The sequence below is a fragment of the Condylura cristata genome, unplaced genomic scaffold (genome assembly GCF_000260355.1).
Source record: "Condylura cristata isolate star-nosed mole 26May11 unplaced genomic scaffold, ConCri1.0 scaffold00010, whole genome shotgun sequence".
Classification (NCBI taxonomy): Eukaryota; Metazoa; Chordata; class Mammalia; order Eulipotyphla; family Talpidae; genus Condylura; species Condylura cristata.
The window spans coordinates 58084680-58099162 of NW_004567111.1; the positions used below are offsets into that span (position 1 = coordinate 58084680).

Below are 14483 nucleotides of genomic sequence, written 5' to 3' on the forward strand. Positions count from 1 at the left end.
TGGAAAGGATCAGTGTTGTCAAGATGTCAGTTCTTCCAACTTGACTATGGAATCAATGTTATCCCAATCAAAAAATCAAAAATCCTATTAAATTAGTTTGTTGATATGGACAGACTGATCCTTAAATGTACATGGAAAGAAAAAAGACTCAGAAGAGCAAGAAAAAAAAATACTGAAGGAGAAGAACAAAGTTTGAAGGCTGACACTAGTCAACTTCAAGACTTACTATGGTGCTACAGAAATCAAGACTATGTGGTCTGGCCAAAGAATAGACTAAGAAGAAGCTGAAGAAGTCTTGGAGAGGAGACTTGGAGAAGTCACAGGGAGCAAACAGACATGTGAATAAATCCCAGTTGCTTCTCAGCTTTGTATGTGTACCAGGGACTTGCGGGACATGGAAGGAGACACATGAGGGACATGGCACATGGGTGATTTGGTAATGGGAAGCCCATGAGGATTACAGCTGAGATGGAAAAAGGCACAAAATAATGTAAAAATAAACTGTTATATTAAATTTTTAAAAAATGAACAAAAAACTGAAAGGATCATGCTTTGGGTGTCATAACTAAAAAGTTGTCGCAAACCAAAAGTCATCTGAATTTTCTCCAATTTTTCTTCCAGTTGGAAGAAAATGAGCCATGTAGAGAGTCTTGAAAGAGACATTTGGAGAGATCCATGTGGAGGCTGACAATGGCAACTGTTACTTTGCTTTTATTTTTTTCATCCCAGTCTGGCCTGAACCTTTCTGCCCCTCTCCAGTGATTTCCCTGCTAGAAGGTCCCCTAGACTTGTGACAAGCTTTTGGGCCTCAGATGTCCCACTAGGGCTGGGCATTTACCCACAGTGGGGTGGATAACCTTGGATGTTTCACTTATTCTTTCTTCTATTTTTTTGCACACTATCCTACTAAAGTTCTTTCAATCTAAAAAAAAAAAAAAGCAAGCAAGTAGATCAGTGGAACAGTACAGATTCCAGAAATAGATGCTCATAAATATAGAGCAACTAATTTGACAAGGACAAAGGACATATAATAGAGCAAAAATTCCATTTTCAACAAATGGCATTGCAACAACTGGACATTTACATGTAAAAAAATGTATCTTGGACATATCTTACACTCTTCATAAAAGTTTAATCAATTTGGATCACAGACCTAGATGTAAAAGGAAAAACCAACTGGAAGAATAATTGGAGAAAATTCAGATGACTTTTGGTTTGCGGCAACTTTTTAGCTATGACACCAAAAGCGTGATCCTTTCAGTTTTTTTTTTTCTTTTAAAAAAAGTTTAATATAATAGTTTATTTTTACACCATTTTGTGCCTTTTTCTGTCTCAGCTGTAATCCCCATGGGCTTCCCATTACCAAATCACCCTTGTGCCATCACCATAGTGCTGTGCACTCCTCCCCACATATTTGATCTCATTCTCCACTCCACCCCTGTAAAATGTCTGTGGTATATAGTTGTTCATTATTATTATTTTTCCCCCCTGGTCCTTTATGCTCCTACTATGAGTGAAACCATCTGGCATTTTTCTTTTTCTTTCTGGCTTATTTCACTAAGCATGATTCCTGCCAGCTCCATCCATGTTACTGCAAAAGGCATGAGTTTATTTTTTTGATTGCTGAATAATATTCCATTGTATTTATGTACTGCGTTTTTTTTTTTTTTGAGATTTATTTATTTATACATACAGAACTGGGGTACAGACCAGAGGTTCAAGAGTGGCGAGAGGCTTCACCAGAGACAGAGTGGGGAGCATAACTGGCAGATAGAGGAAGTACACTGCAGAGGGGAGCAGCGGGCAGGTCAGGAGAGATCTGCCATGCCATGTGATCACCTCCGGGGCAGGCAGGAATTGAATTCATGCGGACCTGGCTTTAGCTTCTTAGTGCTGTGCTTTAACCAGCTGCGCCACCAGGGAGGGCCCTGTGTACTGCATCTTTTTAATCCAGTAATCTGCTTTTGGGCATTTGGGTTGATTCCATGTCTTTTCTATTGTAAATAAAGCAACAATAAACATGGAAGTACAGGTGTCTTTTTGAATCAGTGTTTCTGTGTCTCTTGAGAGGATACCAAGGAGTGGAATTGGGGGTCCTATGGAAGCTCAATGTTTAGCAGTTTGAGGAACCTCCAAACAGTTTTCCATAGTGGTTGTACTAGTTTGCATTCCCACCAGCAGTGCAGGAGAGTTCCTTTTTCTCCACATCCTCACCAACATTTGTTGTTGCTAGTTCTTTTAGGATTTGCCATTCTCACTGGGGTGAGGTGGTAATTCATTCTGGTTTTAATTTGCATCTGCCTTATTACAAATGATGTTGAACATTTTTTCATATGTTTGTTGACCATCTACATTTCCTCTTTGGAGAGGTGTCTTTTTTAGCTCTTCTGCCCATTTTTTGATGAAGTTGTTTATTTTTGTTGTGTTTCATCAGTTCTTTGTATATCTTTGTGATCAATCCTTTACTGATAGTTTGTGTGAGAAAATTTTTTCCCAGTCTGTTTGTTTTTTGTAACATCTTTTTTGCTGTACAGAAGCTCTTTAACTTGATGTAGTCCCATCTGTTTATCCTTTCCTTCATTATCGTTGAGTCGGGTGCTGTATCTTCAAAGATATTACTGAAGTGTATGACTAGTAGTGTTTCACCCATCTTTGCTTCCAGGAATTTTATGGTTTCTGTTCTTATGTCTAAGTCTTTAATCCACTTCGAGTTGTTTTTTGTGTATGATGCGAGTAGTGATCTAGTTTCTTGTTTTTGCATGTAGCATCCCAGTTTTCCCAGCATCATTTTTTGAACAAACTTTCTTTGTTCCATTGTATCTCTTTTGCTCCTTTGTTAAAGATTAGCTGCCCATAAACCTGTGGGGTTATTATCTAGGTTTTCTATTTTCTATTTGAATCCACTGGTCTGGGTGTCTGTTCTTGTTCCAGTACCATGCAGTTTTGATTATTATGGCTCTGTTGTATGGCTTGAAGTCTGGGATTATGATGCCTCCTTTCTCTTTATTTTTAGTCATGAGAGTTTTGGCTATTCGAGATCTTTTGTGATTCCATTTGCATACTTGTTCTATATCTTTGAAGAATGTCATTGAGACTTTATTGGGGTAGTGTTAAATCTGTATATTGCTTTTGGTAGGATGACCATTTTGATGATATTAATTCTTCTGACCCATGAGCAGAGAATATCTTTTCATTTCTTTGTCTTCTTGTATTTCTTTTAACAGTGTTTTATAGTTTTCTTTGTATAGGTCTTTTACCTCTTTTGTTAGGTTTATTATCATAGGTTAGAATCATCCCAGGATGATTCTTTTGATTTTAATTGAAAAGGGATTTTTAAAAAATTTCCTCTTCTTCTGATTTGTTGTTTGTGTATAGGAAGGCCTCTGACTTTTGTGTGCTGATTTTATATCTTTCAGCAGTGTATTTTAGTAGATCTTCCTGTTCTGCTCCCCATTCCATCTATGGTGAATCTTCTCATGTCACCCCCACCCCCAAATCTCTGACCTGTACCCCAGTTCTTGTATAAATTAAATAAAGTAAATATTTTTAAATAGGTTGTTAATGGGTATGTGACTTAGGAAGATTTAAAATTTTTCTTTCCTTTTTATTATTTATTTTTAAAACGATTTTATTTGTTTTTGCATAGATCTGGGGTGCAGGGCAGAGGTGCAGAAGGTGAGAGGAATCACTGGAGACAGAGTAGGGGAGCAAAAACAGGCAGTTGTACTGAAAATACACTACTAAGGGGAGTGGCTAGCTCCCTGGACGGGGATGGAACTCAGGCCATCGAAGTAGTAGTGCTGAGACTTAATCCTTAGGCCACCAGAATGCCTCTCTCTCTCTCTCTCTCTCTTTTTTTTTTTTTTTAAAGATGGAGGTTATATTAGCTGTTTCTTTTGCAGACAAGAACAGTTCAGTACATATCAAGAAATATTGGTCAATTGGTAAAGAGATTAAATTACAGATGCAAAGTACAGTACTTTGAGTTGTTCTTAGAGGTGATCATTCACAATTCACTGTAATAGAAAGGAAGATAGTGTACATAGCTATTTAGGTTATTATATTAATAGATTTGAATATATAGAAAGAGGCAATTTTATTCTTATTGTACCTTTTGTTTCAATGAAATAAATAAAAATTGACAATATCCATTATAAACGCTTTATTGATAGTGGGTAGACTGGTTCTTGTCCACGTGGGGGGCGGGGCAGGTGATTGACCCAGACATCATCCAGGACCCAGCACCAAGTTCAGCGCAACCTCCTAGCTTCTGTTCTGACTCCAAAAGGGTGAACATGTCACCCTCATGAACAGGGCCATTCACGTTGCGGATGACTGAGCGGCTCATGTCGGTCATGAGTTCCACGCGAACCTGCGTGCCCTGTCCCTGCGAGCCAGTACTGCCCAATACTTTGGTGACCCTAGCAAGCTTGATGGGCTGCATGAGGCTTGTATCCATGATGGCGGCGCGGTGGCGGTCCAGCAGAGAGATGTATGGAAAATTAAGGAGAGAAACAGCTAGGAGCTAAGGTCCTGTTTAATATTATGGTATTAAATTTAAAGATTGGAAAGTCATTGTAGGACAGAAAGGGGGAGATGAAAAAGAGAGGGGAAATAGGCAGGAAGAGGGAGTACTTGTTACCATGAATTTTTTGCAGTTGTGAATTTTGTCAAAGTAGAGAGGACAAATGGTCTTCAATTGTAAGGAATAGAGGTGTGTATCACATTCTCAAGGTCAGTGAGACAAGGGATGTAGGGGAAAATTGCATACACTTCTAGAAAGGGCTGCTGGGGAAGCATGCCTCAGTGGGAAACTATATTGTGATTAAAGCAGAAAAGGATGTTCAGAGAGAGATAAAAATGAACCAAACAACTAAGGATAAGGGTATATGCCAGTGACAGAGCATAAGATTCCACATCATAGAAGGATTTGAGCAACAGAGAGGGTTGGGGAGAATTGTGTGATTGAGGAGGAACAGAGCGCTGAAAGGGAATTTGAAACTGGTTGGTTAGAATTTGAAGGTAATTGAGGTAAACAAGGTTTAGTCCTGAAATGTGTTTTTATTTTTGGTTAATTAAACATTTTTTAAAAGTTGTAATTTTAATAAAAGAACATTGACCCTTTTAGTGTAGTTCCACATACTTAGTAGTTTTATTTATTTTTTAACATTTCTTTTTATTTATCTATGCATACAAAAGCTGGGGTGTAGGCCAGAGAAGTGGGCTGGTGAGAGGATTCACCAGAGACATAGTGGGGAGCAGAACAGGCAAACTTACGGAGATACACGCTGAGGGGAGCAGAGGGGGAGACAGGAGAGATGGATTAGCTTCATAGTGCTGAGACTTAACCTCTTGTGCCACCAGGGAGGCCCCTGCTTAGTAATTTTAACAAAAACATATTATTGTGTAGCTACCACCATGATCCAGATATATTCTGTCATTTGAGAAATTTTTATATAGTCAAGCCCCTTCCTACCTTCCTATCTGCCTAGCTCCTGGCAACCACTGGCACACGTTCTATACATTTTGTTAATCTTCCACCATGTAGCTTTTTGAGTCAAGTTGTTGAGTCATAGTTTATTTCTTTTTTAAAAAAAGATTTATTTTAAAATTTTATTTATGCATACAAGAACTGGGGTATAGACTAGAGGTACGGGGGTGAGAGGATCATTAGAGACAGAGTCGGGATCAAAGTAGGTAGATGTACTGAAATATACTGCTGTGGGGAGCAGGGGGTAAGACAGGAGAGGTCTGCTTCTGCCCTGTGGGTTACCTCCCTGGCTGGAGATGGAACTCAAGTTTCAGTGGTTGGAGGATAGCTGGATAGTGCTGTTTTGTCCATTCACTAGTTGAACATGACATTGCGGTGTCTTTTCCAGTGTTTATTGATTATAAATTATAAATACAGCCTTATAAACATTTACATATAGGTTTTTGTTTGAACACGAGTTTGACTAGGATAACAAGAAAGGGATTGTTGATCTAATTAAGTAAGTATAAGTTTAAGGACATGAGAAACTGTTTTTTTTTTTTTTTGCAGTGTGAATTAATTTCATTTTGACATTCATGTGTGCAAGAAATTTGGGCTAAATTGAGTAGTTTGGTAGACACCCTGTGCTTGCAAATCTTAAATATTTGGACCTTTACAAAAAATGTTTGTTGACCTTTGTAGACTATGGTTCCTGGGAGTTTGTGGTCAGGTTGTTAATACCACTTTCATGGAGTCCTTCTCTGAGATCAACAGCACAATCTTTTTATAGAATTGGATTATTTTATTAGGAAATATAATGAACGCCTTACTCTTGAAATGAGAAGAAACAATTACTTTCATTATTTCAGCTACTGGAATTATCTTTTATGCATACGAACTAGGACTAGGATACAGGCCAGAGGTGCACGGGTGGTGAGAGGACTCACCAAAGACAGTGGGGAGCAGAACAGGGGGATAGAGGAAGTACAGTGCTGAGAGGAGCAGCGGGTGGGTCAGGAGAAGTCTGCTGTGCCACGTGGGTCACCTCCGGGGCAGTAGAGGGAACTGGTACTGAAGTGGCAAAGGCCAGTGTAGTGCTGCGTCCCAGCCCTTCCCTTAACAGCTGTGCCACCAGGGAGGGCCATATTGGAAGCCTCTTGTCACAAAACGCTATGAATAACATTTTCAAGTTTGCACCTTTCTGTAGTAATTGAAAATTGAGCTAGATATTTAACTAAATGGATATTCCCCCAAACCATGTATTTGCACACACTGCTACCTACATCACACAATTTTCTCCATTAGAGGAATCAAGCGTCCCTGTTGTTAAAACGGGGCTGGGAAACTGCATCTTTCTGAACTCAGGAGTAGGATAGGATAACGCTTGCTACCTAGTGCGCTTGCGCGTGCTAGGGAGGGGCCGTTGGCTCCTCAGAAGCGCACGCGCGTTGGTTCCAGCCCGGGCCTTTTCAGAGGGGCGGGGTTTGCAGGCTACTTTTTCGCGTCTAACTGCGGCTGGCGGCGGCGCCATTTTGAGCGTGCAGTCGTCGCGGTCGTGAGTCTGGTGTGGCGGCGCTGGTGGCTCGGTGACCTGTCTTCTCTACTTTCTCATTTCCTTTCCAGCGGTATATAGCTCGGCACATAGATACTAGCTTAGGGTCCCATTAGTTACCGAAACGAATTCGGTAAGATGATGCTTAGAGGAAACCTGAAGCAAGTACGCATCGAGAAAAACCCGGCCCGCCTGCGTGCTCTTGAGTCCGCGGTGGGCGACAGCGAGCCGGCGGGAGCCATGGCGCTGTCGCTGGCCGGGGAGTCTGCGCCGGTCGTCCCCGCGCCCCCGGAGGACCACCCGGACGAGGAGATGGGCTTTACTATAGACATCAAGAGCTTCCTCAAGCCGGGCGAGAAGACGTACACTCAGCGCTGCCGCCTCTTCGTGGGGAACCTGCCCACGGACATCACCGAGGAGGACTTCAAAAGGCTCTTCGAGCGCTACGGCGAGCCCAGCGAGGTCTTCATCAACCGGGACCGCGGCTTCGGTTTCATCCGCCTGGTGAGTGTGGGCCTCCAGGTCCGGGCCGGGGCGGGCGCCGCGGCGCGGGCGGGAAGCGCTTGTCCCGATGGCCGCTGGCGGGCGAGGGTCGCTGCACCCCGGGCCCGGCCCGCCTCCGCGGAGCTGGTCGTCTCGCTCTGGCGAGGCAGCGCGGGCGAGTGCCCCGGAGAGCGGGCTTCGGGGTGGTTGGGGCGGCCGGGGCCGGGGTTCTGTTCGGCTTGTCGCGGTCGCGGCAGCTTTTGGGCTCCCGTCGTGTGGTGAGGGAAGCCGACTGCTACAAATTGGAAACGTGGACGTTGGCCCTGCCAGAAGCTCCCTGCGCGTGAGGACTCCCCCCACGCCCACTCGGACGGAGCGACCGGATGGTGTCCGGCTTTCTGCACACCACGCGCGTTCCGCGTGACCCGCGGCCCTGCTCACCTCCACGCGGCTTCCTGAGCTCTGCGGTGGGGGGCGACACTGAGTTTTGTGTCCAGTGTGTATTCCGCCTCCCAGACTACTGCTCTAGGGTTCCACGTTTTTTGGAGGGAAGGATGAATTATGGGTTTTTATATTTTACTCACATCAACACAAGAATAGTACATCTTTCCCAATAACGCGTAAATTTTGGGCCTTTGTTTTTAAAAGAACTTGAAAATGAGTGTTTATTATTAAGGACAAACCACCTGCTTCTTTAGGCTTTCCCTGTGCTCTGGGGGGAGTGTCAGCTGCGCCAGTTACACTGCATTGTTGTGACTCGTGTTTTCGAAGGGGACTTTTTTTTTTTAACAAAACGGATTTGTGTGTGTGTGTGTGTGTGTGAGTGTGTTTTCCTAGTCTGACTCTGTTTTTACCCTTGCTGCAGTTTTCAGGAGCTTTTTATTGACATTTTAGATTTCAAAATTGGGTCCCCGACATGAGTGGACAAGGCAAAATTTTAATATGTTGAGAAAACTGTAAACTAAATGAAGCTATCACAGTATTTCAACATTTGAATGGCTTCAAGTAAAGAATACATCTTTACAGATTAATGAGATACAAATTTTATTAAAACGCCAAATAAGTATGTAGGACATTTTGAGAATAAAAGATTCATTTAACTATTTTTGGGACATTGTGAAACAGCCTGTCATTTGGTAAACTCATTTTTTAAAAAGACTTATCTATTTATGCATACAGAACTTGGGTACAGGCCAGACAGAGGTGCAGGGGCGGTGAGAGGATTCACCAAAGACAGAGTGGGGAGCAGAACAGGCGATAGACAAGTACACTGCTGAGAGGAGCAGGGGACGGCTCAGGAGAGGCCTGCCAGTCATGTGGGCCTGGCAGGGATTGAACTGGTGCGGCTCTGGCTGCAATAGCTTCATAGTGTTGTGCTATACTCTTGGGCCACCAGGGAGGGCCCGTAAACTTTTTTTCTAATGTAAGCTCAAAAATTATCTTAAAGGAAGATAAATTTTTATAATAGTATTACAGATAACTTTCAGTAGATCTTCCAAAAAGGACCATTTTCATTATCTTTAACTTCTGAGGCTATCTTAGTTTATTCTGAAATTGACTTAATGAAGGAAGAATAGTTGGGCTGCCTGTTCCTTGAGCTTTGGAAGCCTGAAAAAGACACCTGAAACATTTTATTGACTCAGAAAAATGCTTTCCCTGTCTATTTTTCCCCCTTCCTAGCTTTAAAGCTTTAATAACAGTTCTTGCTTCCTTTAGTGTACTGTGTTAGTGCTGCATTGGTGGAAATGTGTGTATCTATGTCCCAGATAGTAGGCACAAGTCCCTTAAATGTTGGACCTTGAAATGTTGAATGTGGCTCAGGAATTGAATTTTCAGTAAAAAAAAATGTATATAAGAACAGGCCAGAGGTGCGCAGGTGGTGAGAGGATACACCAGTGACAGTGGCAAGCAGAACAGAGTGGCAAGATCGACTGAAATCACTGCTGAGGGGAGCAGTGGGCGGGTCAGGAGAGGTCTGTAGTGCAGGGTGGGTCAGCTTCCTGGCTGGGAATCAAACTCATGCTGCTGATAGCTTCATAGTGCTGTGCTTTAACCTGCTGCACCACCATGGAGAGCCTCAATTTTTATTTTTCTTACAAATTCAGTCACTTGTGCCTAAATGGCTACTTTATTGTACAGTACAGTTTGTTGTTTTTCCTTAAAACTCTTGGATTATGAAATTGTTAAGGACAGGGAAAGGGCCATCCCTTTCCCCGAACCTTCCTACTCTAAATAGGTTCTGTTGTCCGTTGCACCAAGACAAAACATAAGATCCTCGATGGAAAGGAACTTCAGTGCAATTAGTGTGCTATATAGAAAAGACAAAGAATATAGTTTCTCATTCAAGCTCCTAAAGTTACTCCTCCCCTCGTAGGTAAAAGTCCACCCAAAAGGGATTGGCCCAAAGCAAGACCTGAAAGCCCGCCACAAGTCTAAAGCACCTTCTGGTGGGGACCCATAGAAAAGGGTTAGAAATGGCCAGACAAGTCTGGGAGGAGAAGGACAAAATCAAAACCAAGATAAACGCTGCCATTGTCAACCTCCCTATGAGTTTCTCATCCATGTGTGTTTCGCCCAGTCCAGGACAAAGAAACAAGAGCTGCTTCTTCACATGTCTCTCTGCAACATGTCCCTCCCCTCAAATCTCCTGGCTCTCCATCCTACCTCCTTCCTCTTCATTCTCCTCTCTAGATCCTTCTCCCTGCTCAACCCCACTCTCCTTTTTGGTAGGACAGGGAACCTGGAATCTTCCCTTTTCCTGGGGACCACCCTGTTAACAAAATGGGAAGGTGAGAGGAATTGTTGCTTGTGTTTGCTCCTTTCACTTTTGCCTCTCCAAACCTGTCACACTAAGTAAGTCTTTGTGTAGAAGGGTTAAATTTAAATTTGTCACAAATTAAAATTTAGTTTTCAGAATTTGCCTTTATTTTATAGTTTAATATGAGCTCTGTGACTAACAGATAAACTTAAAAGCATTGTTATATATATTTTTTATTTTAGAAAGTCATATAGTGTATACTAGACTTGAAGATAAGTATTGGTTTAGTTACTTTTATTTGTAGTGGTTGTAGTAACTAATACAGTGCTATATAGTTTTATCTGATTTAAGTTTCTAGGTATTATTTTTACTTCACTTAACTTATGAAATGCAAATAAATTTTCTTAGACTAGTACTTCAACTTTTCCAGTGGGTGAGGTGAGAAAATTTTTAAAATGGGATAGGTTCAGGGCCTCCCTGGTGGTGCAGAGGGTTAAGTCTCAGCACTATGAAACTATCTTCAGCCATTGCAGCTCTTCCTCTAAGTATATTTCAGTCAACCTAAGTGTCTTGTTTGCCACTCTGTCTCTGGTGAATTCTCTAACTCCCCACACTCCTATACCTCTGGCCTGTACTCTAGTTTTCGTTATGTAGAAATAAATCTTTAAAAAAAATGATATGGGGGTCTCCCTGGTGGCTCAAGGGGTTAAAGTGCAGCACTATGAAGCTATCTTCAGCTACTGAAGCATGAGTTTGATCCTTGGTCAAGGAGGTGACCCACATGGCACAGCAGACCTCTTCTGATGTACCCCCTGTTCATCTCAGTAGTGTGTTTCAGTCAGTATACTTATTCTATTCTCTACTCTGTCTCTGGTCCCCTGCACCTCTAGTTCTTGTATGCATAAATAAATTTTAAAAATTATGAATAAAAAAACTGTGGTGTGGGTCAGAGGTGCAGGGGGTAAGAGGATTCACCAGAGACAGAGTGGGGAGCAAAACAGGTGGATCGACTGAAATAAATGCTAAGGGGAATAGTAGGTGAGACAGAAGTCTGTGTGCCATGGCGGGGATTGAATTTCTCCAGGTAATAAGTGCTTATCCCCTAGGCCACCAGCGAGGCCCACAATCTGGTTTTTAACCAGCCCTCTGAAATTTGAGTGCTAGTATTCTAATTAAGAAATTAAAAGGGAACTGAATTTACTTTTATTCATCATCAGAGACTAAGCCTCTTCCCCTGTGCTTTTTTTTTGGTAGAAGACTCAAGTAATGGAGAAAACACTGCAAATGTACTCTGCATATAGTTTGAAGTCCTCTATTATTTTAGGAGGATTTGCTCAAATTATAATTTTAACATTATCAAAAGATCTTCCCTGCCCTTAGACTCTTACCAGTAAACATATCATTGTTAACCTTTATGTTATTTTTCCCCTCAAAAATCAAACCATATTGGCCCTCCCTGGTGGCGCAGCGGGTTAAAGCACTGCACTGAGAAGCTAAAGCCACTTCTGCATGAGTTCGATTCCCGCCTGCCCCGGAGGAGACCACACGGTGTGGCAGACCTCTCCTGACCCGCCCGCTGCTCCCCTCAGCAGTGTACTTTGTCGATCTGCCTGTGCTGCTCCCCACTCTGTCTCTGGTGAATCCTCTCACCCTCCGCATCTCTGGCCTGTACCCCAGTTCTGTATGAAAAAATAAATAAATCTTTTAAAAAAAAAATCAAACCATATTTTATTTTGAGTTGAGTTTTCAGCTAATGTATCTTTTTTTAAAGGTTCTCAGTGAGCTAATATATCTTCAACATGTTTTTATGTTATTAGATTCTCAATACCAACCATACTGTGTTTCACAGTATGAAGCTAGGTGTTACTGAACAACTTGAAGGTGATTTCCATTTATCCTCAGTGGATTTCTTTTTATTAACCTAGTACTAATGAAGTGGGGACTTTTAAATAATTAGCAAATAATGAAAGAAAAGCTGTGCTCCAGAAAGAGCATTTGGAAAGGGGTCAGTGGAAAGCATGAAACCCAGGTTACAGCAGTTTCTATCTTGAGCTACTCACTTTCTTTTTTTAATTTCTAAAATTCTTTTCAGTTCAGAACTTACTGTTTTACTCTTTCATGTGCCCAATAATGCAGGGGATACATTTTCAGCGTTGGGAGGCAGGATTATGGTGTATTGGGAGGAGATTATGAAATATGGATAGATTCATATCAACATTTGCTTTGTGACTTTGGGCAAGTTATTCAGTGTCTCCAAGACATTTACCCACACTTCCAGTGGAGGTAATGCAAAACCCACCTCATGAGATGGGTGGTAAAGAAAATGAAAGATAATGCAGATAATATAGTAATGAATGGCTGGCATATAGTAGTTTCTCAGTAACAAACTGATATTATTCTGAGGTATGATGTAAAGAAATCTTTGGTTTTGCATCAAATGTATAAACTGATTTTATAAATTTAATTGAAGTACAGAAACAATACACACACAGAGCAGCAGTTCTCAAATGAGGTGGTTTGCTTTCCAGATGACTTTCATAATGTCTGGAGAAGTTTTTGGCAAAAATGTGGAGTTTTTCTATTGGTATACAAGCTACAGTGCACAGAACAACCCGTCTTCACCCCTCAAAACTATATTACTGGTAATATCAATAGTTCTGTGATTGACAAATATGGATTTAGAACACTTAAAACCATGAAGAGTGAGCCCACCCTGGTGGTACAATGGGTTAAAAAGTACAGCACTGTGAAGCTATCCACAGCCACTGCGGCAAGAGTTCTATCCCCGGGCAGGGACGTGACCTACATGGCGCAGCGTACCGCTCCTGTCTCCCCTGTCGCTCCCCTCAGCAGTGTATTTTAGTCAGTCAACCTGTTCCGCTCCCCACTCTGGTGAATCCTCATCACTCCTGCACCTCTGGCTTGTCCCCCAGTGCTGTATGCATAAAATAAACCAATCTTTAAAAAAAAAAAACCATAATCCTTTGAAAAAGGATTATGACGTTGAAAATGTCTTGACACAGTGTAAGCATCATATTTGCTCAAAAAAAGTATTAAAAATTCAGTTCATTGCCAATAGTAAAAATAAAAATTGTTTGGGAGGGGGACCTTCCCTGGTTGCACAAGGGGTTAAAGCTCAGCACTATGAAGCTATCTGCAGCCACTGTAGCACAACTTCAGTCTCTGGCCAAGGAGCTAACATATGTGGGACAGCAGACCACTCCTCTCTTGTCTCTCTCTTGTCTGTGGCTTCCCTCAGTAATATACTTCAGTCAGTCTGCCTGGTGAATCCTTTCATTCTGCACCCCCACGCCTCTGACCTGTATTCCAGTTCTTGTATGTATAAATAAATATGTCTTTAAAAATTAAAATAAAGTAAAAGCTGTTTGCTTTAACAAAAAAGATTTCTTGGTTTCCCTGGGGGGGTAAAAATGTATGTGACATTTGACTATATCTGACTGAAAAGAAGGCGCACTTTTGAAATACTCTTTAACTTTTACAAGGTCCTGATCAGGCTTTATCTGTCTCCATACTCCCAAGCATTTTGTTATTGCAGATTCTGTAATTAAATTTTGCTGTATATGTTTTTTCATTTATCTATTCATTCTGTTCACCAGTCCATGAAAAACATTCTTGCATTCTTACAGTAACTAGAGTACGCTCATTTTAGATTGTTTTTACATACACACACACACATACACACACAATACTGATTAATGAATGAATGAATTAATGATTCCAGACAAATGCATACATGTTAAGCTAAAAATTCTATCAAGTTATAGAATATTATTATCCTCTCATGAAGGGGATAATAATCTCCCAGTCCTTCCCATTCCCTATCATACCAAACAGTATTTTAATTCAAGACTCAATTCCTGGTCCCTCACTGGTGGTGCAACGGGTTAAATTGCAGCACTGTGAAGCTATTTGAAGCCACTGTAGCAGTTAGTTAGATCCTCTTAGATCCCCCACTACTGGTGGGGCAGATCTTTCTTGACCTGTCTGTTGTTCCCCTGTTCTGCTCCCCATTCTGTCTCCGGTGAATCCTTTCACACACACACCCCACCCATACCCCTGGCCTGTACTGCTGTTCTTGTATGCATAAATACAGAAATTAAAAAAAAAAAAATGCTAGGTTAAGGAAAATGACAGCAGTTGAGACAAAAATTAAAAAAAAAAAAAAAGCTAAACTCTTAAGAACTAGTGTGTAGGCCAGA

At 41.6% G+C, this 14483-nt stretch overlaps 2 protein-coding genes across 2 annotated transcripts in view; one reads left to right on the top strand and one right to left on the bottom strand.

Annotated features, from left to right (window-relative positions):
• Nucleotides 1-4250: 4250 nt before the first annotated feature.
• RPS28 (ribosomal protein S28) lies at nucleotides 4251-4459 on the bottom strand. Its single transcript, XM_012723204.1, is given in 2 exon segments — nucleotides 4251-4273; nucleotides 4276-4459. Coding segments are annotated over 2 exon segments (207 nt in total).
• Nucleotides 4460-6921: 2462 nt separating this feature from the next.
• PSPC1 (paraspeckle component 1) overlaps nucleotides 6922-14483 on the top strand; it is a 61345-nt gene continuing 53783 nt past the window's right edge. The window contains exon 1 of the mRNA XM_004680271.1: nucleotides 6922-7526. Coding sequence (XP_004680328.1) covers nucleotides 7161-7526 — 366 coding nt within the window. The 5' untranslated portion in view covers nucleotides 6922-7160. The remainder of the gene's footprint in view (nucleotides 7527-14483) is intronic.